The following is a 25,431-nucleotide window of genomic DNA, read 5'->3' as shown; positions in this document are numbered from 1 at the left end:
GCCGAGTCCTAAGCACAACACAGGCTGGTTTAGCTCACTAATCCCTAAAGTTTAACCCTGTTTCTTCCTCTCAGCCTCCTCTCCACACAGCTTCCCAAAGCAGGGGTGAGAATGATGAGCTGCCAGGACTCCATGGGAGGAAGGCAGAATGGCAGGCTGAGGGCTGCAGGGAGCAGCTGGATTCACTTGCCCAGAACGTGGCTTGTTCCAGCCACAGCTCACAGCCCCAGGAAACAAACAGGCAGCTGCCTGTCATCCAGCAGAGCCCACGCAAACCGTGGGGAAAGAGACCTGGGAACATCTCTCTCTCAAACTACACGTTGAGGGAGTTGGTGCAGACTCTTGATGTATTACGCACGTTTTACTTTAAAAAAATCTGGGGAGGGGGGCAAGACAGTTACTTGGGTCATACAAAAATAGAAAATATTTCATCAAAATACAAAGCTCACCAAATCAGAGCACTGGGCCGGGATCTGGGCAGGACTGGGCTTACTGGGGTCAGCAGATTTGCATTAGAACAGGGTAATGTTTTCATAGGTCAGTTTGAACCAAACAACAAAACTCGGCTCCCTGATCTTTATCAGAGAAGCTCATTTGTGTTTCTGAGGAGTTTTCCTACCAAAGGGATCCTTCTGGAAGCACTGCAATCCTTTGCTGAGACAGACCCTGCACGTCAGGCAGGAGCAGCCGTGGAGCTCCAACACCCACGTGAAACGTGGGCGGCTGAGCTGCTGAAATCCCTTTGCATTTTTGTCCTGTTCGTGGTATGTGCCAGGGCACAGCTCAGTGCCAGCATCCCTGCAGACCAGTCCTTCTCTGGCCCCGGGCAGAGGGCACTGCTGGCATGGAATCCAGCCCACACGCTGAGGCTGCTTTCCCCTTGTTTCACCATCAAATCTTTGTGTTAGATGCTGTTTTGTCCTGCCCCTGCCCTTCCAGACACCCTGTGAAAGGAAAGGGATGTTTTCCAGCAAGACTGATGCTGTAATTAGTCAATTTGCTAATAAGCTGAGGTGTGAACGGCTTTCCGTGAGGCAGGAGGAGCAGCTGTCCCGCAGGCACAGCCCTCAGTGTCACCTCCCCAGCTGCCCAGCTCCTGATGGATGAGCTCTCCAGGAGTGGTGAAAAGGCTCTGGTGACTTTTGGGGAGGGAATGTTTTTGTGAATGGATCATGACACAAGCATGGCCTGATTACCGAGCTGAGCAGTTCCTTCCACCCCCCCAAAAACCATGTGTTAGCTGCGTCTGTCACTGCTGAGCTGTCACAGTACAGTCTGGGACAATGCTCCAGTTTTCCCAGGGGATTCTCAGCAGAAAAGAGCACACTAGAAAGACATACAACGTCAGAGCATGAGGCACAGTCTCCCAGGAGAGATGAAGGCAGAGGAGGGGGAATGACAGGCCTTGGGGAACTGCTGGGAGATGCTAGCACAGGCCTTTAGCAAGGGAGGGCCACCTTCACAGCCCAGGGCTGCTCATTCCCGATTATCCCTGCTGCTTGGGGGGTGGAGACATTGTGACTTGCACCACTGACAAACCAGACAAAGTAAATAACAGACTGGGAGGAGAGGAAACCCTGTCCTGTAGAGCCTGGACCCACCCTCCTCCTCCCTCTGCTCAGCAGTGAGGAGAGCTCGCCGCTCCCTTCTCTCTTCTCAGTGCAAGCCAGCAGGCAGAGACAGACCGAGCCTGGCCCCAGCTGCCCAGAGATAGCAACGAGGTCTGCACACATGAGACATGACAGCATCCTCCTTCTCTTTTTTCCTTTCTTTTTATGTAGCAAATCCAGCAAAGCCCCAAGCTCTTGCTCACGTGCTGTTGTTTTTGCAAGTGATTTTATTTTAAAACCGGAACTCGAGTTCTCCATTTGTTTAACAAGTCCCCCCCTCCCCTTTCTTTTTTTAAATAAAATTAATTTATTCTACACAACAGTAAACTCTTCCAGACTCTTCCCTATTTACAAATTAACATTTTTCGCTTGCAGATCATTGCTTCCCCCTCCTTTTCCTATCCTGTGACACAGAAAGTGAGAAACGAAGCCAATAACTGAAGGTCAGTAAGGCAGTGCTCCCATCCAGCCCTCTGGATCCCACCCTTGGGACCTCAGGGAAGAACCAGAGTGACAATGTCAGTGTTAGATCTGGAGATCTCCCCTCATCCACTGTGTGTGTTAAACCATCAACCAACAGCATCCAGCATCTCCCTGCTCCTCTGAGCTGTGTTTTAGCTGGGCTGAAATACCCTCAACAGAGCAAACTGCTCCCGCTGCGCTCTGAAGGGCCGTGTGTTTGGGGAGAAGGTGGCATTTGCTGTAGGAATGGGATCCACCAGCCCTTGTCTCACACATCCATGGGCCAGAAAGGCAGCTCTCACACCACAGGAGGAGGCAAGGAGCCTTTCCTGCCCTCTTGAAGGAGGAGGCACATGTGAGTCAAGCACTGGGGACATGCTTTGCTAGCTCAGGAAAGAAGGCACCTAATAAGTAAAAATTCGGCCCAACCCAATTCCAGGCAAACTCGAGGGGGGTTTTTTTGAGGTTGTGGCTTGGCTTGTACCTCTTTGCACTAAGTGGTAATTTCTAGCTGGGTATGGTGGGGTCTGCTCTACCTGGAGACCTGTCCAGATACTCCAAAGCCACCTGGCTCAGGTCCTGTGAGTACTGTCACTCCTGTGTCACTGCCACACAAGGAGCCAGGAGTCCTGGGTAAGATAAGCTGTATGAGCCAAACCAAGGGGGACGTGCAAACACTTTGTCTGCAAGCAAAGCTGCCCTTCTGGAGGGTCTCCCACCCCACATGAGGCACAAACCCTGGCCTGTAAAACCATCCTCAGGGCTTCCATGACCTCCTGGAAAAGAATCAATATAGTGTTTTTATTCCTGGGAGCCCAGCCAAGCACCTGCAAGGCAAAGCTGTCCCTCACCTCTGGACACAGCTCCTGGCCTCTGCCTGACCCCCCCGAGACATCCCAAATGACCAAAAACTGATATAAAGAGGGGTTGTCATATTTTCCAAGGTTTGCCTTGAGCAATGGAAAATAGTACCCAGCTGAGGCAGAGAACAGACAGAAGGCTGAGCTGATGCCCTTGCAGAGAGCTTAGGTTTTGAAAAATCAAGGAAGAGAGGGAGGAAGAAAGAGTATCCAGGGATTCTCTGTTGGTAGAGCAAGGAGAGAAAGGAAACAAAGGAACAGAAAAGGCAGGACAGCAGGAAAACCCTTCCTTGAATGCAATTCATTAAGCTTTGGACAAAAACCTTCTGTCAGAGGGTAGGAAACACCCCAGAGGGAGCCCAAAAGCCAGCCCAGATAAACCCTCAGGCCTCTGCAGTAGCGCCCTCTCAGTGATCCATGTGTGCGAGAAGAGTCTCTGCATGGAGATCTGACATTTCCATGCTCATCCCAAAACGCCGGAGTCCCTCAGCAGCTGTTCTGTGGGACGGTGGTGCCAGAAAGATGTTGGCCATGCTGGGCTCTCGCCCCAGAGGGGACATGCCAAGGTGCTTTGGCTGGAGGATGGAGCCTGTCACAGCTTCGGGTGCCATCCCACGATGGTCATACCTAGGAGGAGATGCAGGGAGCCCGGCTCGGCCCTGGGAGGGCTCTTGGTCCAGAGGGAAGGAGAAGAGGCTGCAAGCTCTAAAATGGCACTGACTCTTTCAGCCTCCCACACCCCCAGCACTGCCCCAACCCTGGGGCTGGCGCCAGGTCCAGCTGGGACATTGCCCACGGCTGGCACAGCTCCGAAAAGCAGCAGGGAGCGAGGAGGGCGTCCCGGCTGGGTCGCTGGTGGTGGCAGGAGGAGGTGGCGAGGCCGGTGCAGCGGTGAGGAGCACGGCTGCCCCGCTCCCCCCACCATGCAGCCCCCAGCACGGGGGGCTCAGTAGAAGGAGTACTGGTTTTCCACCGCCCGGGTCCGGCTCCGGGCACTGTCAGCCTCATGGTAGTCCTCGGCACTGGCGGCAGGGGGCTCCGGCCGGCGCTCGGCGCTGTCGCTGCGGCTCCGGGAGCCCAGGGCACCCTCCAGGCGGTGGTAGGGTGCGGGCACCGGGACACTGGGGGCCGCGGCCACCCCCTCAGCGGGTGGCGGGACCGGCGGGCCCGTGGGTGCTGTGCTGCAGAAGTAGTGTGGAGGTGGCAGGTCGACCCGGCAGCCCGGTGGCTGCGACACGAGGGGTGGCGGGGGGCCGGTGTCTGCAAGAGAAACAGGAGCTTGACCCCTCCAGTGCTGCCTGGGGCTTGGCCCCTTCCCTCTCCCTCGCTGGTACCTTCCCACATCCCCTCTCCATCCTTGACCCTGTTCTTCTCCAACCCTCCTTCCCACTCTCTCCCAGCCATAGCAGGATGCTCCGAGCCCTGCAGACCCCCCTGCTCCTCTCCTTGCCCGAGCCAGGGGACTGACACCCGCAGCCAGGGACAGGGGGTCACACCCACACAGCCCTGCTGCTGCGTGGACCTCAGTGCCCACCTTCAGTGGGTGACACCCACCTTGGTGCATCTCCATGGCCCCACACATCAGCAGGGCACTGCTTTAGGGGGGAGAATCCCATGGATCTGTCCACGCAAGATCCCAGCCCGCTCCTCACACCCAGCCCTCCACGTGCAGCCTTGCCCAGCCCTGGCACCTACCGGGCTGTGGGCTCTGGGCCACCACGTAGCTGCGGAGGGTGATGTCGGCCGCGCCGCCCGACTCCAGCGGGATGGGATGCGTGTGGAAGTGGCGCAGCATGTCAAAGATGGTCTGGAACCAGAGGTGCTGCACGTGGCACTGCCCGCTCTCGTTCAGCGACAGGCGCAGGTGCTGCAAGTGCAAGGAACGGGGTGAGCTGGGGGTTGTGAGGGTGAGACCTACCCGTGCAATCGGCAGGAGCCACCTCCATCAGCCAAGGGAGGCTTGCTCCTAACATAGGATTGTTATGTTTACCCTGCTGCAGGGTGTTTCCTGTAAAACCCCACTCGCTGCAGCCCCAGGAGAAGTTTGGCCCCTCCTGGGGATGAACACCATAAAGAAACACACAGAGAAGGGCGTCTGGGTACAACCAGGGGGGCTGAAGCTCTGATCCCAGCATCACAAACAGCCTGGGGAAGCCTCTAGCTCACCTGAACTGCTTCTTGCAAGGTGACAAGAACAGGCAATCTCTTTGCTAGGAAAAAGACCCAGCAAGAAACTACTTGTGGTTGGTTTTTTGTAGTGCATCCGTGTGCTTTGGGACGCTGAACAGACAAGGAGAGGGCAGGGGAAGGTGTGCCAGGCTACACTGAGCCTCCATGGGGTATTTAACCTTATGCTCACATGGCAGGCACTGATCCAGCTGGGAAAGTGTAGAAGGGGCTGGGCAGGGTGCAGAGGCCTCTTGGGGCACAAGGGCAGGTGGTCCTGAGGGATGCCCTACCAGGGTGCAGCTCCCTGCAGAGCTGCTGTGTTTGGGGTCACCCACAGAGCAAGAAGGAACCCGAGGTGCTGGGCAGGGCTGACATAACGTTCACAGAGAAGCAGAGGACACGGAGAAGCAGAGGACACCCACCTTGGCTTTCCCCTGGAAGTTGAAGGTCAGCACGTACTCTCCCGGCCGCGTCTCGCTCTGCCGGATGACGAACAATCCGTGACTCCGGGCGCCCCCGAAGAGCACCAGCTGGGCTGCCTTGATCCGTGACAGAGTCCCGTGGAACCAGGGGAAGTCAGAGAGGTTGATCTCCGCCTCGGCCTCGCTGTCCTCCCCTGCCCGCAGGGACAGCAGGTTTTTAGGGAGCACCCGGACATCACCCCCTCTCCTCCTGGCCCCTCCTCCTCTCCCTCCGTGCACCCTCCAGAGCGAGGTGCTGGGGCTGCATCCCAGTACCTGTGAGATGCCCACCAGCGGTGGGGGAGGATTCCAGTGTCTGCAGGAAGCTTTCCAGTGGGACATGGGTGAGCAGCTCCCCCAGGGAGTCCCTGCCCCGGCTGTGGGGCACGGGGACAGCAGTGGCTGTGGCGGTGTTGTGAGTGCTGGGCAGGGCACATCTGTCCGGTGGCCTGGGTACATCTGCAGGGGAAATTGCAGAGGGATGAGTTAGTGGCTCAGCATCACCCACCATCACTGGGCAAAGCTGGGGGCTGTCCTGCTCTGAAGGCAACTGTGTTGGATACTCCTGGATCTTAGAGACACCTGAGGGCTAGGTTATAGCTCTGAGTGACTCCCAGGCTTTCCCAGATGTAGTTCCTTACCGTCAGCCAGGAACTCGCAGCTGGAGGAGGTTGTCCTGCCTGGCAGACAGGCTCCCTGTGCACAGGACACCAGCTCAATGTCGTCCCCACTGTCCCTGGAGGAGAGGACAGACAGAGACACACACATGCAGCACCTCCACTCACTGGCGTGGAATGGGGACTCGGCCCAACAAAATTCCAGTGTGATCCAAGAGCACATCCTGATGCTCCCAGATTCCTCCCAAGGGATTGCCACAGCACCAAGAGCATGGTGAGGCAGAGCAGCCACCACACAACATGACCTTTTGGGGGTGAGAAACCAGCGTGGGAGGGATTAAACCCTTGCAAGCTCACACTGCACAGGTCATGCTGCTCGGTTCCAGCTGCAGGATTTTGCTGCAGCCTTTTGGGTTTGGAAGGAAAGCTGTTACCTTGACTCTCAGCGCTTTGCTTTGCACCCACACACCCTCCCACCACCAACTTCCACCTGAGGGCACTTTCACTTTCACCCTCTGCAAAGGGAAAAGGGAATTACCGACCCATGGGAATGACATCCCTAAGAGACATGAAAAAACCAAGCCAGGAGGCCTGGAGCAAAAGAGTGAGTGGGACTAGAGCAAGGGAGCCACTCAGAGCATCCCTGTTGCCGACCCTCCCTGTGCACTTCAGCACCCTTCTTGCACAAGCATCCAACTTGCTCCACATCCTATTTTTATCCCAGCCACCGGCAAGAGTCCGGAGCTGCCCACAGCACTCGACTGCTCTTGCTTCACACGGGCCACGTGGGCACAGGCAGCGGGGAAGCGGCTGCGTCAGTGGCAACAGCTCCCTGTGAGCTGCTGAATTATTTAGTGGCCAGTAAGTGAATCAGCCACTGGGAGTCATTCAGCTGCAGCCAGTTAAAAACAAGAAGGGAGGAAGGAAACCAAAACCAACAGCGCTCTGCAGAAAAGCCGTCGCCGGGTGCTCACGCAGCGGCTCCAGCACGCAGCCCTTGGCACAAGCATCGGGAGCTGATTGAGAATTCGCTCTTGGCACCGAGCGTGTGTGGCGGTGTATTAAACAGCTCATTATTATTTGCTCTGGAGTTCATTATTATTTGCTTTACAGTCACGTCTGGAGGCCAAAGCGGGCCGGCGCTGGGTGCTAAGCAAACAGAAAGGGCTGGGAGGCTGCCAGGGGCAGAGCGAGGGGCTGGCGCAGGGATGCCGGCGGCTTCTGTGGTGGCTCGAGGGGAACACGGCCGTGGTGCTCAGCTCCAGCTGGAAAACCAGCACTGAAACATGGAGTGAGGGAAAAAAGGCCTTTTCCGAGCCTTGCATCAGCAGCCCAGCCTCAGCATTGCTTCCTGAATCACAGAATCACAGGATGGTGTGGGTTGGAAGGGAATTTAAAGCTCATCTCATTCCATCCCCCTACCATGGGCAGGGACACCTTCCACTAGGCCAGGGTGCTCTAAGCCTTGTCCAACCTCCTTGGACACTTCCAGGGATGGGGCAGCCACAGCTTCTCTGGGCAGTTCATGCCAATGAATTACAGATTTCAGAAAACAGCAAAAGGAGCAAAGATCTGGAGTGCACCAGTGCATCCTCCCTATGAGATGCAGCATCCAGGGTGACCAACCAAATGCCTCTCTCTAGCAGGAGGGGGCAAAGGCAGCCTGGAGGAAGCAGGAGCATCTCCAAGCCTCTGTTCCAGGTTTGCTTGAGGTTTTCACTGCCACAAGCGTGGGCACCTTGTTTTTCCAAAACTGTGCCAAGAAGAGCAGTGCCAAGGTTTCCCTGGAGGCTGGGCCTGTCTGAACCAGCTGAAGGGCAGCAGCACCAGGCACACAAACCTCCCTACACAATTTGCTGTGTGTGCTGATGGAACAGCAGATGAGAAGTTTTGGCTGAGTTGTGACTCCAATTGTGACAACATTGATGCCACTGTGATAGAAATACAAATAAATCAATTCAACCAGCAGGATCTTAAATATATCAGGGATGCTAAGCTGGAAAAACACATGGAAAATAGCTCAAATATAGTATAAAAGCTTCAGAAGGTGGGTGTTAGGAACTTCCTGCTTTGAGGCTGTGTTCCCAGGTCACCTGCCTCTGCCAGGCTGAGGGGACATGGGGCAGAGAAGGGTGAACAGGCAGCCAGTGCTCTGCACCCCTGGCAGACACAGGCTGCTAACTCTGCCCCCAGAACTCTGCTGGTGTGAGTTGGGCACTTCCTGTGACAACCCAAGCAGCAAAAATTGCATCAGGGTAACAGCCCTTGCTCGGTGGTGAGGCACCACAGCTCAGCCCCACAGAGCCCCTTCCCCAGCACTCCTTACCCGGGGTCGATGCAGTCCTGGATATCTGCCACCCACGAGTGCTTCTGCAGGGAGTCGATGGTCTCCAGGATGTACTCGGCCCCATTCTCTACCTGCAGGCAATGTGGGACAGAGTCAGCTGTGCTGCAGTGCTGCCCCCCATCCCGAGGCAAAGCACACCCCACAACCCAGCCAGACCCCCTAAACAGCACCCCAACTGAGCAGGACAGGATCAGTGTCCCACCCCATCCCAGCACAGGAGGTCCCAGGGGTGACCCAGAGGATGAGTGTCCCACCCCATCCCAGCACAGGAGTTCCCAGGGGTGACCCCCAGAGATGCTCTGGTGCATCCAAGATGACCCCTGAGCACAGCTGGGGCTCAGAGGAAAACCCCCACCCCACTGTTATCAGCAAATGTATGACAAGGTTTTTTACAAGGTTTTTACGCCTCCATGGAAAAGCCACACCTGGCTGGCAGCATTGGGGGGGGCATGGCACTATGCCCAAGCACAGACAGCATCCCTCACTCCTGGGACACCTCTGTGTCCCCCCAAAACTAGCTCTGCACAGGTATAGCAGAAGCCATGCTGCTCTCTGCCCCAAAACCCTGCCAGACCCCAGGAGTTTTAAATCTCTCCTCTGTTATCTTTTCTGCCTCTGGTCCATGAGGCTTCTGACTTCTGATTGCAACAGAGTGGGAGAGAAACCCCCTTTCATAGGAAAAAGAAATAATAAATAAAAATTAGGATGCAAAAGAGCCTCCAAACTGTCCAGCCCAAAGGAGCTGTGCCTTTCTGGGGCTGGGGAGAACCCAGAAGCTCCACATCAGTGGACTCAGATGCCATGGGATGCTGTGTGCCTCTGGCAGGTTTCCCTGCATCCCTCATGGAGCCTTAAACATCGTGTTCCCGAGGCAGAAGAGCAGCCCTGACTCAGGGAGGGTGTCACATTGCCAGCTGAGACAACCTCCAAGCAAATCCGATTAATCACAAACAACTGAATCACCGTCCTGAAAACAAGCAGGGAGGAGCAGAGCCCTGGCTGGGGCTGAGCAGGGACCTGGACCCTGTCCCGAGCAGAGGTGGAGGGGAGTAGCAAAGATCCCCCTCCCCAGTTTGTTTAACCAGAAGAAAGGATCTTCTCTGGCTTTTTAAGGGCAAGGCATGAAGCTGACGTGGGAGATGCGGCTGCTCACTCATGCAGAGCATGACAGCAAGCAAAGCACGTGCAGGGCTTGGGTATTTTGCAAGCACCTGCTTGTGCAATGGAAAAAACTGCACGTGCTTGGTGTCTGATGGGCTCTGGGGACATGCTGGCTGCTCATTTTTAGGCAATCTGGCAGAAACTACTTCAGTGTGGCCTCCCCAAACAAGGCAGGGGCTTTTCCACCCATCGTAACCTGTGTGTTGTGTGTGAAGGTAGACACTGGGCTAGACACAGGAAGGGAAACCACAGCACCCCGCTTGCCCACCTAAGCTGTACCCCAGCATTGGGGGTGTTCCACCCCCTCTGCAAGTCCAGCCAGCGAAGGGGAAATGGGAGAGCAGAAAGATGTCCCAGCAAGGAAGACCTGGGTAGAAAATGAGCCACGAATAATTGTGGGTGTGAGAAAAGCGGAACAGCATCCCGTGCCAACAGCTGGGAGAGGAGAGGAGAGCAAAGCCTGGCTGGGGGGGCTCCATGCCGCGCTTGCTGCCTCAGCTCCCTCAAAGGATCGATTCTGATCAATTCCCCTGTGGCAGGGTGAGAGCCAGGATAGGGCAGGAGCAGGAGGTACCTGGTAAAGCAGGCATTTCCCAGCTGGCAGGGTTTGGAGCATTCCTGAAGGGAATTAAAGGAATGGCTGGAGCAGTCACCGAGCTGTTAGCAGTGGGCATGGAGAGAGCCCGCCTGACTCCAGAAGATGGGAAGAGGGCAAGCCCAAAATTTTCCTCCAGCAGCCAGAGAAACCAACCCTCACAGGCACCCAGGAGGCATCCCAGAGCTGAATCCCCCCAGCAGGGATCTGCCATGACCAAACCCAACTGCTCATGCTCGTGACAGCCCCAGGGATAGGGAGAAGCAGTGGCACACCCTCGGTGTTGGCCACGCTTTGGACACTGATGTGACATAGTTGAGGTGGGACTTGTAAGGGGATCTAGAGAACATGACAAGAAGTAGCTGATGAGCCATATTCCAAGAGCAGAGATCAATGGCCAGCAGTCAAAGCTGAGGGATGTGCTCAGCAGCTCGTTCCCATCAAAGGCTCTCTGTGCGTGCTCCTCAGTAATGAGGACAAAAGAATGCAAGGATGCCTGATCAATTCAGGGATGACACCACACTGCAAGTGTGTTGGAGGATCAGGCAAGAATTCAAATGAACTTGTCAAAGCTGAAGTGGAAGAAAAAGCTGAAACCAGCCTCCAGCTCAAGGACAGGGCGAGCTCTGGCTCACGGCGATCACCTCATGTGTGCGGGCTGGGGAACCACGACTTGGGAGCAGTTCTGCAAAAATCATCCCGGAGTTCCACCAGCCCACAGGCTGCGTGTGAGTCACCATCATCATCCTCAGGGTGTGAGGAAAGCAACTGCATCAGCTCGGGCTGGACAAAGAGGAAGAAGAAAGAAGAAGCAATCCTTCCCACCCGCTCTGGGCCGCGGCCCCATGTGTACTTCAGGGCATCCTCTCTCCAGAGCCCGCAAGGAAAGCAAGAGGGACCTTGGGCTGGTCAGTCTGGAGAGCAGAAGACACTTGAGGTTGGCCTTTGAGGCACAGAAGACAACAGCTGAATGAGCCTCTGTGCCCATGGTGGACACTGACCACTGCTGAGGCTGAAGAGCAAGAAGGCCTTGGGGAAGGGAGGGTGCCAGGAGAACGTGTGTGACCTTGACAAGGAGCTGGATTTGATGGAAAGCCATTTCCCATGGGAATGTGTGCTGGGGCCAGGCAGGCTACCAGGCTTCGGGGCTTTCACAAAGCCAGGCTCAATTTTCCCCCTCTTTTCCTTTCGTAGTTTTCTAAGCTTTCAAGCAGGTTTATTCAGCCGGGAAGCCTGGCCTGTCTGCTCTGCTTTGCCACACACTTGTAGGGAGAAGCATCAGGGAGGGAGGTGTTTGTTTAGCAGAGGTAGAACCCAGAAATGCTCAAAATTCAATGGCCCATCACCATTGTGGTGTCCAGGACCCTGCAAAATTCAGCCCTGATCTGCCATGACAGGCTGTTGTCTTCCAGCAGAGCAGGAGGCAGCACTGAGCTAATGAATTGCATGATAGGGAAAATTCTGAAGAGAGAGACTTTCACTCTCTGCTCACGCCCCCAGACTCACGTGTGGTTGATCCCCAGGGTCTCATTGGCCCCCCACAGCTGTTCCCATAGAATCACTAAGGCTGGAAAAGACCTCCAAGATCATCAAGTGCAACCTTTGACCAGATGTCACCTTGTCAACCAGACCACAGCACTAAGGGCCATCACAGTGTGTCAATGAAGCAGCCACCACATGTCACTGATCTGGGACAGCAGCAGCCACAAAACCACAAGCAGCTGCACCAGGGAGCATTTTTCTTTGCAGGTTCTCTCTGGACACTGATTTAACCCATCTCCTGGTAGCACAGAGAAGCCAAACAGCTTGATCCCAGAACTCCCTGGTGTCAGCTGCAGGAGGCAGGGATCCTGTGGGGAGCACGAGTGTTGTTGGCATCTCAGCTCTGAAAGCCAAGGCAACGATCCCTTTGGGGACTGAGCCTCCTGTGCTGCAGGCTGCAGGTGCAGAGGGGGTTCCTGTAGGGACACACACCCTGCTCTCACCTTTAGGACGAAGGTGTTGTCTTTGTCAGGCATCTCCAGGGGCATGGTGGTGCGCACCTCGATGATGGCCGAGAGCGGGATGCTCACCTTGGGTTTGGAAGCCTGGGAAAAGAAAAAAAAAACCAAAACAAAAAACCAAAGAAAATAAATGAAAAGCAATCAATGAATGAAAAAAAAAAAAATTCACTCAATTGAATCAAACTGTCCCTGGGGACAATGCAGCAGGGCTCTCAGAGGCAAGATCAGCTCAGCCTGTGTGGTTATTACGGGGGGGGATAAACAGCATTGATTTCCCTCCCGTGCCTGATAACTCTGAGCTCTGTGAATTAAACCAAGAGGAGGCCCAGTGGAAGACAGGGAGGTGCTTTTAACTGCCAAACCACCCTCCTTGCTCCAGCACAGGCTGATGTGCCAGCTCTGCCAACACCACTTAATTTCTCTCCATTTTCAACCCTCTCCTGATGGACAGAGCTGTGCTGTCTGGTGGGGGATGCTTCCCATGCAGAAAGCAGCCCCATTTCTCCAACACAGGAGCAGCATTTCAACTGGGCAGCCACGATGCAGCAGCCTCAGCCATGCAGGGAATTTTAATTACATTAAAATAAAGAAAAATGAATTTCCCCCAGGGCCCCTGGCACCCGCCGGAGCCTCAGTGGGGAGGCAAGACCCGGTGCCTCCCACTCCAAGTGTTTGCTGAGCAACAAATTCCCCAGATATTTGTTTTAATTATAACAAATCCCCACAAAGGAGCTCGTGGAGCTGCTCTCCAGGGCTGGTCCCCTCCAGGGCTCTGGGATTTGGAGCACTGCAGCTGCAGGAAGCAGAGATGAGATTTAGTCACCAAAACCTGCGCCTGGTGCCTTGGCTGCAGTGGGTGGGATGAGGCCAGCAAGGAGCTCCAGGCTGCAAGTTACCAATAATGGGCTCAGTTCCCATTTTTATTGGGAAATAAAAATAAATAAATCCAAGACAGAACAGAAATTGCTTTTTCCCTTGTAGGATGTTTCGTTTCTGCCAGCCCCAGAGCCCCAGTGTTGCCTCCAGACACGTCTCAGCCGTGCAAGGCTCTGCCCATCCCTGGGGAATTTTTCCATCTTGGTGTTTGCACAGGAGAAGGTCAAAAAGGAAGTGGCAGCTGCTTCAAAAGGAGAGGAAACAAGGTGATAATTTACCCCTGAGCCAGAGAAGGGTCTTAGAATCACAGAATGGTTTGGGTTGGAAGGGACCTTAAAGATCATCTCATTCCAACCCCCTCCTCTCTGGGAGGGTTCTTCCCTTAAAGATTTAAAGACATGGCCATAGTTTTTGTAGGGTCTATGCAAAAACAAAGCTGTGGGCTGCTGAAGCAAAAAGCAGTTTTCTTCCAGCTGTGCCAGACTGGTGCCACTTTTACATTTGCCAGATGGAAAGCAAGATGGGATGAGAGGAAAAAGCTGTAAACCTAAGCAGGGTGTGATTATAACAGAAGAGCAGACAATGTTCATAAAAGTTGCCGTGAAATAATTTCAAAATTGATTTTTAGAGGCAAATCAAGATACACTAAAAATGGAATCCCTCTACGAGCTCTCCCCTAAATGTTTTAAGAGCAGCAGTTGTTCCATTTTAACCCAAGTTTATTTTCTCTTTGGTGCAGCTGACACGCCAGGCTCCATCAGATCCTCCATCCATAGAATCACGGAATGGGTTGGGTTGGAAGGAATCCCGTTCCACCCCCTGCCATGGGCAGGGACACCTTCCACTATCCCAGGTTGCTCCAAGCCCCATCCAGCCTGGCCTTGGACACTTCCAGGGATGGGGCAGCCACAGCTTCTCTGGGCACCCTGTGCCAGGGCCTCCCCACTCTCATATGGAAGAATTTCTTCCCAATGTCCCACCTATCCCTACTCCCTTTCCCCCCTGTCCTGTCACTCCATGCCCCTGTGAAATGTCCTTCTCCTGCTCTCTCATAGGCTGCCTTGTGGGCACCATGGACATGGAGTTGTTTCTTTCCAGCCAGGCCCCGTTCCATGGGCTCGGGAAGCCCCCAGTCCAGCCCAGAGCAGCGCCCACCATCCGTGCCCGTGCTGAGCTGCTCTCCAGAGAGATGCACTCGAGTTTAAGCTCATGTTTTGTATTTTCTCAAAAGGTGAGAGGCACAGACCAACACCAACAGTGCAAGGTTCATTTTGGCCTGCAGGTTGGATGGGTTTCAAGCACATTTTCCCATCCATTCGCACCTCAGCCACGCAGCACCAGATCTCCCTCTGGACCAGAGCTGGATTTCAGCCCAGCTCAGCAGTGGAAACAAAAAAAGCCCCAAGCAAAACCCAACTGCTGCCTGAACTTCTCATAAAAACAACGGTGGACAAAAGCCAGGACTTACCTTTGGAGGGACATAAAACTCCAGGAGGAACCTCTCTCCTTCCACCTTCACCGCTTTCCGGAGCAGGAGGCGGCACTTCTGCCACTGCGAGCTCCCCACACAGTTCGTGTCATCGGCCACCATGTAGCGCAGTGTCCCCTCCCTCTGGATGTCCACCAGCTCCACCTTGGACGAGGGCACCTTGGACAGGCGCAGCTTGTGGGTCCATTTCTCCCGAGGGTCCCCAGGCTCCTTGCCCCCGGCCGGCCACGGCTCCCTCTCGGCTCTGCGGCCGCCTGGAGCAGCCTCAGCGCCCGGCTCCGGAGAGGATTTGCGGTGCCACATCTCCTTCATTCCATCCACCACGCACAGGCTCATGTTCCTCAGGGAGAAGCCTTTCTTGAACTTGGGCTTGGCAGCAGCGTGGATGGAGACATCCTCCGAGCTGCGGGACTGGCCGTAGGAGGAGACCTTGCGAGCCTGCACCTGCTGGGCTGGGGTCAGGTACCGGCTGGCACCCAGCGGGGCATCCATGCTGTCCAGGGACTCCGTGGACGTCTCCTCCTTCCTCGGGGTGACCTCCCGCCCGTAGGGGACGTGGCAGTTCTGCAGCCCCACGAAGGGCACGATGTTGTACTTGGTGGGCGAGTCAGACACGAACACCCGGCTGACCTCCAGGCTGAAGATGTCCAGGAAGTTGGCGGTGAAATGGTGGGAGAAGGAGGTCTCTGCCCCGGGGGTGTCGTAGTGGGGGTTCTCCTTCAGGAACTGGCAGAACTTCTGGGCGAAGTCCACGGCGGCTGCCTGGGCGTGCAGCTTGCAGAACTCCCTCCAGTCGGGGAGTGGGGAGGAGGGCTCCTGGCACAGGGCATCGCCGTTCATGGCTGCCCCATTCCACCTGCTGGCAGGCTGAGGGACAAGGACACAGCCTGAGTGTGGGATGGACATGGACAACCCACCCTGTCCCCCCCAAACTGGGATATGGATGACCCACCCTGTCATCGTCGCCCCTCCCCCTGCAAATGGGGGCATGGACATGGACAACACACCCTGCATCCCCAAATGGGGACATGGACACAGACAACACACCCTGACCCCCAAAACAGGGGTCTCCCCTTGCCACAATGCCAGAGCTGATCTGCAGTTCCAGTGCAAAGGAAAATACTGTGGGAAAGTGTCTGTGTGTCGCTCTCTCTCCACCTCATCCACTAGGAAAGAATCTTGGCCCCGGCAGCAGCCATAAATTGTACTTATTTTACGATTATGACCATGCAAAAGCATTATTGATTTCTCATGAAACCGCTAAGGAGTCCCCGAGCGGAGGAGCCCGGGGGGATTTGCCTGCAGGATTCCTCTTGCTCTGTGTCTGCCTGGGCATGGCACAGCTCTCCATAAGGGGAGGGGGCACTGGGAGTCCTGGCAGCACCCACCCAGGGCAGCACCCTCCCCTCTGCACCCACCAGCTGGTCCTTCTCTTTCTCCAGTCTCTATTTCTGCCCTGATCCTCTGCCACATCAGTTTTGGGATTTTGCCCTCCCCACTGAGCATCAGCTAACAGATAACCTAGGATAGGTCCTCAGCAGAGGTCAATGAGGAGGTGGGGTACAGGGGGAAAAGAAACAGAAGGCAGACCCAGGAGCACACCAGAAGCTGATGGGAGCTGCAGACCAGACCTGTGAGCCTTTGGGAGAAGCACCAGTTTGCCAAATCTCCACACTGGTCCTTCTCCCAGTGGCCATGGGACTGGCAGGGCATGTGTCCAGTCCAGCTTAGTGCTCATGCTGCACTTCCCAAATCTCTGCCTGGCTCTGGGCAGCATGAACAGCCTCCCCTGGGAGACCCCAGCAGCGACTGCATCTCAAAAATCTCCTCCCAGTGCCAAAACTGCTCGTGGCCTGCTGGTACTGGTGGGCCTTGCCTGGGGCACTGCTGAGCCCATGACCCCAAACACACAGTCCCCGTGTCCAGACACCCCTCCTTCCCCCACTCCAAGAGCAGCAGGTTGGCAAATCCACCTCAGCTGGCTCAAACACAGAGCCCAAGGGTGCCCGTGGCTGCCCTGCTCCAGGCAGGGATTGTGCCTGTGGGATCCAGTTCTGGAAGGGCAGGACAGCTCCCCCCGGGTTTTGCTGCTCTCTATTCACAGAGCAGCTCTTTCCCTGGATTTTGCTGCTCTCTATTCACAGAGCAGCTCTTTCCCTGGATTTTGCTGCTCTCCATTCACAGAGCAGCTCTTTTGCTGGCGAGGGATTACTCCTGCTAATAAATCACGCGCCGGATCCCGCCGGCAGCTTACACGGCCAATAATTAATTACTGCTCGGATGAACGGCACAAGCCACGGGATCGGGGCGGGCACTGGGGACTGGGGTAACCTGCTCCTTATCCTCCAGACCCCAGCCATGTCAGTCACCAGACCCCAGGCAGGATCAAGCCCTGAAGGCTGTGATTCAGAGCAGCAGCTGTGGCCAGGAGCTGGTTGCCATATCCCCAGCACATCCCTATGGAGATGAGTTCTCTGGGAGCACCTCCATCCCAGGAAGTGGCTCTCAACCCCCTCCAAACAGGGAGAAATCTACACAGGCAATAAAAATCCCAACAGAAACACGATACGTGTGGCATTTTCCCATCTTTAAGGCAGGGATGCTGCTCGAAGCCCTGGCTGTGCTAGGGAGGCATTGAGGACAGGGTACACATGGACCTGCATTGGCCCCTCACATCCCACAGCACCAGCAGAGCTCCAGCTCCTGCAGAAATCCCTGGCAAGGCTCTCCCCAGCATCACAGGGCTTTCCCGGAGACCTGAGCAGGGAGCCATGCCAGCTGGGAAAAAACCCATCCCTGCAGTTTAGAAGCAGCATCTGAATTTCCCCAAGAGACATCAGCAAAGCAGCAGAAAATGCAAAGCTGTTTGTTACCCGCCCAGCAAATGAAATTCCTAATTATCCATCCATCACCAAGCAGAGGATTTAAAGACTCTGCCCTTTGAATTGAAAATTCACAACCCCAGCTCTGCCACGGCCCCAGGAGCTGCCCTGGCACCAAGCCACGGGCCAGGAGTATTTGGGTTCGGGGGGAAAAGGGAGATGAAAAGGAGTCTCCTGCTGCCAATCCAAGCAGTCATGGCAAGAGCAAGGGAGAGAGAAAGGGTGCAAAGGGAAAAGAGCAGAAAGGGGCTTGTGGGGGGAAGAGAAAGCCCCTCGGTGATGGGTTTATTTGCATCTGCCTGGGGTGTTTAGCCCCGGGGCTTTAATGGTTTCCCTCCCATGAATTTGGTGGAAAACACAGCTCCCCATCCCTCTCTCCAGGAGGGACTCAGGTGCTCAGGGCCTGCCTGCCCAAAACCAAGGCATGGCAACAGACTCTGAGAGGTTAAGGGGAAAAAAAAAAAAAAAAAAATACGAAGGGAAAAAATAAGGCACTTCAAAAAAGATAAAGCCCCAAACAAAAAGCCTCAAGGAGATCCAGGCACGGCAGCCAGGCTCAGGCTCGGAGACGCGCACGCAGAGGCATCACAGCATCTTCCTTTCATCTGCATGGGGATGACAGACTTTAAAAGGCCAATTTATAAAAATGAAGCCTAGAGGAGAGACATCTGGCAGGTCTGAGGAGGCGGCGGCGGGGATTACTAACCCTGTGCCACGTATCCAACCCCCCTGCCCGGAGCACAGCCAGGAGCCCCCCAGCCAGGACCCAACAGCACAGGCTGGGAGTCAGTGGGGTGGTTTAAGGGCAGCCCCTGGGACTGCAGAGCCATCCCCGCCCCTGATTCACCTGGTTTCTGCAGGAAGCAGGCTCCCAATTATGTGTGTAGATTTACCTTTAATCTGTGTGCCTGCACTCCCCTCCATACCAACAGCTCTGCCCCACTTCTGGAAATAACTTATCATGCCACAGACAGCATCCCCGGGCAGAGCGGTGGAAGCGGAGACGAAAATAAGCTCAAGATGAAAATAAGCAGCAAATCTGCAACTGCTTTTTGGAAAGGGCCATCCCCTGCCAGCCCAGCTTACTGAGGGCTGCAGCACACTCCAGGCACCTTTCTAAGGAGCCAGATTCCTTTGGAAGTGCCATCAGCCCACTCCAGAACTGGCTCAGGGGCCACAGCCTTGAGTCGCCTGGCTGGGGTGACACAAGAGGGCAGAAAAATAAATATATAAAATGGGATGGCCTGTTGTCACAAAGAAGCCATGGAGTGGCAACCACAGCATCAGGCTGGTGACGGGCTCCTAACCCACCTGCACGAGTGCCCAAACTCCTCCCAGGGCAGAGCTGTGCCTGCTGCTGCTGTCATTTGGGAAACTGAGTCAAGATTTAAAAAGAGAGGATAAAAATAAAGAACTTCTGGGGTTTGCCAAGTGGAAACCCAGGCTGGGATGGCAGGTGAGAGCCAACTGCTGGCAGTGATTTGGGACACCTCTCCCACCAAGGTGTGCTGAGGCATCCCTTGCTCTGGGAAGGGGGCTTCTGGAATAATCTGAAAGTCGAAGCAAAGCTAACTGACCTCAAGAAGAAATGAAATTTAAACTGTCAGCAGAAGCGCAGGAGACCATAAAAAAACAACTCCCCCGTGAAACAGGAGTCAGGGAGCAACAACAAAGCCACTGGGATTTGCTGAACCAGAGGCGTGGGGAGGAACCAGCATCTAATGAGGTGTTAATAATCCGAATGCACAACACCGGTCATGGGATGGCCAGCACAGCCTGCCCAGCACGGCCTGCCCAGCGCTGGCTCCGATGGCTTTATTTAAGGAAACAACCCTAATAAAGAGATGTTTCCCTTCCGCCCAGCGCAGCCAGGCTGGGACAAAGTGATCCGGAACTCAATGGAGAAAAGCATTGTCAGGTAGAGGCTGTGAGTGGCAAAATGAATCCCTCCATCCCTGCCTGCATCTCTCCACCTCCACCTGTGTGGGAAAACTCCCGGGGTCACGCCAGGGAGCAAAGGGAAAGGAAAGGCCAGCGCAGGAGGGTGTGCAGCAAAGCCCTGGCTCCTGGGGAAGGAGATCCCAGCCCCGGCTGTCCCAGTCCTGCAAGGCTGCTCGGTTTCCAGCAAGATCGATGCCACTCAAAGCCCCAGCTGGTCATCCCGATCCCGTGGGGATGACATGAGGAAATCCAGGCACCTGCTCCCCCAGAAAAGCGCCTGACCTAAGCGTGCCATGCCAGAGGAGGAGATCCCCGAGTCACGAGCAGGTCGCAGAGCAAGGCGATACCCCCCGGCCCCCCGAGGTGATGCTCCTGGCAGGCAGCTCCTGACACACAGGCAGCCCCTCTGGCAGCTCCCGAGGGAGCCTGGAGCCTGCCTGCACAGCCCCGGGGCACTGCCTGCCCTGGGCAGACGGGAAAACAGCTCAAATTGGGAAAGGGACTGACCTTGGGGGCAGCGGGGCAGAGGGAGCAGGCTCAGACTGACGGCAGGAGAGAAGCAGGGGCACCATCCCCACTCCTGCCGTGCAAGCACAGCGGGATGAGGGATCCATCGGAGCTGATGTCCCCCCATTCCACAGCTGAGACCTGAAGCACGTCACCAAGTGACCTCCCTTTGTCACCTCGAGGACCCTTCCCAGCCCTCGAGACCCTCCAGAGCTTTAAGTGCACGCAGAGGCTGAGCTGAGGAAGAGAAAACCATAAGGAACAAAAGCAGAAGTCACCTGCCTCGCGCCTTTCACATCCCCTGGATCCCTGACCACAGCCCTGGAGTGGGAGAAGCTGATTGCTCTCCAGGCTCCTCAGTACTCCATGTACTATTTATACTGTTGTGATCTTAAATCTGACTGGCTGTCTGAACCAGATGGAAATGGAAACAATCTTTGTTCCTCTTGTTTACTGTCCATCCCACTAAAATATTAATTGAACAGCATTTTGGCCTCAAATTTTACAGTCAAACCACCTGCCTTGAACCAATGCCTCAGTAGGAGCATGCTTTGACTCCCTGCCCAGATGCACCTGTCACCTGCAGCTTAAAAAAACATTTTTCTCGAGTGAAAAGGCTCCTTGTGCCTTTTTCTGCTGCCCAGTAAGGAATCCCTCTGGCCAGCCCAGCTCTCAGAACAGATGTCTCAAGCACTCAGCAGTGCTGCATGGCCAGGACAAGGTTTTGGGGTGCAGGTGCTGATGGGACACATCTTCAAAAGAGAAAATGGGTAAGAAATGACCCTTTTCCCCCTCTTGCACATAAGGGTGTCCCCACAGCTGTGTGATGTCCTGATTGAGCCCCACAGGGTTCAAATAAGCAAATGGGCCCATGAGAGCCCCCCAGTAAAAACCTGAGCTTTTCTCCATTTCCCACTACTCTGACCATACCACAGGGCTGTTCCTCTCCCTCCCCTCCAAAACCCCCCGCCGTGGATGTTGTACCTCCTGTGCTGACAGCTGCTGGAAAACAAAGACAAGTTCATAGATAAGATCCACTGGATCTTAGATAATCTTTTCCCTCAGTAATTCCATCCAGCTTGCAGGGAGCCACACTTCCAGCCCACACACAGGGCTGGAGCATCACTCAAGGCACTCAGCCTGCTGGGAACAGTGGTGTGGGACCTGGGGGACGCCTCAGCCACGGGGACAGGGTTCCCAGGGTGCAGGGACATAATGATCAGCAAAGCTTTGGTGCATCTGGGCATTGTGGATGCAGCTTGGGGCTTGGAGGCAGCGTGCTGTGTCTTGGAATAAAGCAGAGACACCTCCTCAATGACCAAAAGAAAAGCTATTGGAAAAGAAAAAAAAAATTAAAACCCCAGAGCTTTAGGTGAAGGAGATCAGAGGCTGTTGTTCGTTCCCCCTCACTCAGATGCCACCTCACGTGCCTGTCTCCAGCCAGAGAGCTTCCCACAGAAAACTCCCCAGTCCAAAGTCTATTTTTAACCACCACAATAGCAGAGCCTCCCCCAAGGAGCAGCACAAGCCCTGTCCCCAACCAAGCAATCTCACATTTCCCTCGCTAAGCCTCGATTTCCTTCCGCCCCTCAGCCCACAACAAAACCCTCCTCCTCCTCCTCTTGCCTTCCCATCCTCGGAAAACTATCTGCACATCCATGCCCCTCCAGGCTGGTGTGCCGTGGGTGCAGTATCCTCACACCTGTTACACATTAACCACTGACCTGGGACCTGTGGGCAGACCCCTCCTGGGCTCAGAAATGCCAAACAACAGGAGATTTATCTGCTCACCCCCCTCCCCTGGAGGCACCCAAGACTCTGGGGATTTACAGAAAAAGCCCTGCAACATAACCCAAAGTGCAAACTCTTTGAAAGAGACGGGTCTTGCCCTGGGGATTGCTGTGCCATGGAGGGGCTCCTTGGGTTGTTTTTGGGGTGAGAGCTGAGTGGATGCTCAACAAAGCAAATCCTGATGGATACAGCACAGTCATCACTGGGAATCCCCTGTCATTAGGTCAGAGAACCCCCTAAGATTGTTTTCAATTACAGCACACAATAAACGTGAGATAAAGTTACATAGTTCTGTAGGAAATTTTCTTATTATGTTTTTTTTTACGTTGCAGATCTAATTCCCCACACACATCACTGCCTCATACTCGCCTGCAAACAGCCTTAAACTGCTGCCTAATGGTATCTGAGCTGGGGAAATTCAATTCTACCCAGCGCCTCACCCAGGACTGCTACAATCAGTGCTAATTGCTTAAGTGGTGTATTAAGCAAAATAAAAATTCCAGTGGGCTTTGAACTCCCCCCCCCCCCCCCAACCAGATGATGCCAAAACACCCTGTTACAGCTGCCAACCCCGGCTGGAGATCCAACCTCAAATATCCTTTTTCTCTTCACTGTGCAGGGATGCTCCTGGGCAGGCAGAGCTTCGTACCCAGTATGGCCATGACCATGCCAGAGGGACTCACAGGCTGTGTCCAACTTTGCCATCCCTCTTGCCAGGGTTCTGGGGTGCCACTGCAGCCCCTCTCCTGCCTCAGGGTCCAAATGCTGCCAGGACCCACTGGAGCAGGGCAGAAACATCCTCCCAGTGGGACCCTGGGGTGGATGCACTCTGGGTCCCTCTCCTGTCCCCCCTTCTGTGGGTGTGGATGGATGCAGGGCTCCAGTCAAGTCTCATCCCAAACCTGGACCCTGTACCCAGCAAGCAGAATCTCCAAACCCTTCTGGTTTTCCCTTTAGGAAGAATCAGGTGTGGGATGCAGTTTTCCCTTTAGGCATGATCTCTCCTCGTCTCCACTGCAATGGAGCCAGCTGGGGTTCAATTCCTGGGAGCATTTCCCTCTGCCAGCCTCTGCTTGCACAAGGAAGCGGATCCCTGGGCCAGGGACAAGTCTCCAACTCATATCCCACCACCTCACTGGCATCCATGGGCAGGGAAAACAGCTGAGGTCAAGTGAGGGCACCCACAGGCAGGAGGGGAATGATGCCAGGAGCCCTGGCGCTGGAAGCACTGCCCTGGGGCATCCCAGCCAGCAGGGCCAGCAGATGGGCAATCATTATCTGCTTTCTCTGCCTCTGCTGGGAAGAAGAAGAGGAGGAAGAGGAACAGGAAAGGCATTAGCCAGCAACATCCTCATCTCGAGGAGACGGGTGTTCTACCTCCAAGGAGGAAGGACAAGAGGAGGTTGGACAAGACCATCCTGCCACAAGGGTGGCTGAGATGTGCTCGCAGTCCAGGAGAAGAGGGGACAGACCTGACGGCCCAGGGGATCAGCCAGAAGAGGCAACCCTGCAGTCAAGCAGCCGCTGCAGCCCTGAACCAACTGAGAAACTCACATTTGAGGAAGGAGGTGATTTTAACCCCAAAGCCTTGACCAGACAGGGACGGGGACCAGAGCTGACTCACCCTCCTCGATGGCACAGGGGAAGGGTCACTGAGACATCAGGCAGGGCAGGCAAACCTGTGTGCCTCCCAAGCTGGAGCTGAGAGAATTATGCAGCTTTTTTAGGAATCATTCAGTGCTAGCCCTGGGCTCCTCTGCTGCATTACAGTGATGGTGAGACACTGGGAAATACCACTGAAGGACACAGAGGGAAGGTCCAAGGGCACTTGCCATCCCATCTGAGCAGATCTCCTGGCAGCACACGCCCACCTGTCTGTACAAATGTGACCTCCCACCAGGGAAGAGAGGCTGAGCATTTCGGAAGAGCCTGTGTGGTTTGGGAGCATGATTCCTATTTAGGAGCATGATTCCTATTTAGAAAGGCATCCCCAGATGTCCATGGTCCTTCTCCACTCTCCCAACAAACCAAACCAAAAATCCCCATGGAAGGGAGTTCTGAATAATCATAGAATTGTTTAGTTTGGAAAAAACATCCAGGATCATCCATTCCAACCATTCCCCCAGCACAGCCCAGGCCACCACTAAACCATGTCCCCACGTGCCACATCTACATGTCTGTTAAATCCTCCAGGGATGGAGACTCCACTACTGCCCTGGGCAGCCTGACAACCTTTTCAGTGAAGAGATTTTTCCTAATATCCAACTAAACCTCCCCTGGCATAACTTGAGGCCATTTCCTCTTGTCTACTCAGTTGTACCTGGCTACAGCTTCCTTTCAGGCAGTTGTAGAAAGCGAGAAGGTCCCCCCGAGCCTCCTTTCCTCCAGGCTGAGCACTCCCAGCTCCATCAGCTGCTCCTCATCCACTCAAAGACACAGGAGCAGGGCCTGCGGGGGATTTTGGGCAGGGTGCTGGGTGGACAGAGAGGTTTTACCTCCTTTCCCGTTCCAGTTCACAAGATCCCCGAAGCACCAGCAGCGTGGCTCTTGCAGGTCAAATGCATAACTTCAACCGATCGATTTCCACACTGGAAGGAAGTACCAGACCGACTTGGAGGGAGGGACCTGGAAGGCAAAGGTTTAGGCTGTCAAGCCCCGGAGCCAGAGCAATATCCCCAGGCACATCTCACCTCCCCCAAGCCACAGTCCTGCTGGGCTCCAGCCTGACTTCACCAAAACCAGAAACAAGCAGAAGGGCCAGGCAGAAAGTCCCCCAAGCCTCCCCAAGGGCCTTCCCGCGGTGCTACCCGGGCTCAGCAGAGCAGGGCTGGAGGAAGCTCGGGAGCCGCAGCTGCCCCACGGGTGTCCCCGCGGGGACGGGAGGCAGCGGCTGCCCGGGGCTGCTGTGTCCTCGGGGGGCCCCTGAGACCCTCCAGAGCAGCCTGCACCCCTCCTGCAAACCCAGGCAGACAATACTGACTGAAAATAAGGGAGCATCCATGCGGGGGGCTGCGTGCTGCCTGTGCCTCCCCCCAGCCCCCGGGGGAAACCAACCCACGGCTGTAGCCCCCCAGGCCCGGAGGGAAACCCCCTCCCCCGGGGCAGTCCCCCATCCCCGGAGCAGAACCCCGTCCCCAGGGCAGCCCCCCACGGCCGGGGGAGCCCAACCCATCGCTGCAGCCCCGCACCCCCGGGGCAGCCCCCGCTCCCCGGGGCGCACCGGGCCGAGCCGGCTCTGCCCCATCACCGCCCCCCGCCCCCGCGGGGCCCGGGGCCGCCCGGAGCGGCGGCGATGCTCACCGGGAAGGGGGGGGGGGGGGGAGTGACCCAGCCAGGGGGGCGGGGGGCGGCGGCAACCCCCGGCCCCGCGGTGCGAGGGGAGGGGGCGGCTCGGGGACCCTCCCGAAGGCACCGCGCCGCAGCGGCGGGGGGCGGGACCCTCCCCCGGGTGGGGGGATCCGCTGCCGACCGGGGGAGCGGCGGGGAATAACCGGGAATAAAGGGCCCTCCCCCTGCTCCGCCCCTCCGCCCGCCGGTGCCGGTGCCGGTGCCGGTGCCGGTGCCGGTGCCGGTGCCGGTGCCGGTGCCGGTGCCGGAGGATGCGCTCACCCGGCCCCGCTCGCTGCTCTGCCCCGCTCCGCTCGGCTCGGCTCTGCCCGG

The 25,431-nt window shown here is 55.8% G+C and overlaps 1 protein-coding gene across 3 annotated transcripts; it reads right to left on the bottom strand.

Annotated features, from left to right (window-relative positions):
* Positions 1–1,819: 1,819 nt before the first annotated feature.
* Positions 1,820–25,431, bottom strand: SH2B2 (SH2B adaptor protein 2). Of its 3 annotated transcripts, XM_069033466.1 has the most exons (10): positions 25,381–25,431; positions 24,267–24,396; positions 14,630–15,517; positions 12,268–12,369; positions 8,506–8,597; positions 6,204–6,298; positions 5,839–6,021; positions 5,524–5,717; positions 4,628–4,799; positions 1,820–4,192 (listed from the first exon to the last, which is right to left on the bottom strand). In XM_069033466.1, the coding sequence occupies exons 3-10, from the start codon at positions 15,488–15,490 to the stop codon at positions 3,879–3,881; spliced, it is 2,013 nt and encodes a 670-aa protein (XP_068889567.1). In that variant the 5' UTR covers positions 15,491–15,517; positions 24,267–24,396; positions 25,381–25,431; the 3' UTR covers positions 1,820–3,878. The 3 variants fall into 3 exon arrangements, with proteins under 3 accessions (XP_068889567.1, XP_068889570.1, XP_068889569.1); XM_069033469.1 differs by lacking the exons at positions 24,267–24,396; positions 25,381–25,431 and adding an exon at positions 24,092–24,226; XM_069033468.1 differs by lacking the exons at positions 24,267–24,396; positions 25,381–25,431 and adding an exon at positions 19,110–19,197.

The sequence above is a fragment of the Aphelocoma coerulescens genome, chromosome 19, assembly GCF_041296385.1.
Source record: "Aphelocoma coerulescens isolate FSJ_1873_10779 chromosome 19, UR_Acoe_1.0, whole genome shotgun sequence".
NCBI classification, from domain to species: Eukaryota; Metazoa; Chordata; class Aves; order Passeriformes; family Corvidae; genus Aphelocoma; species Aphelocoma coerulescens.
Note: the sequence above shows the minus strand (reverse complement) of the source record. Positions and strands in the feature narration are given on the sequence as shown.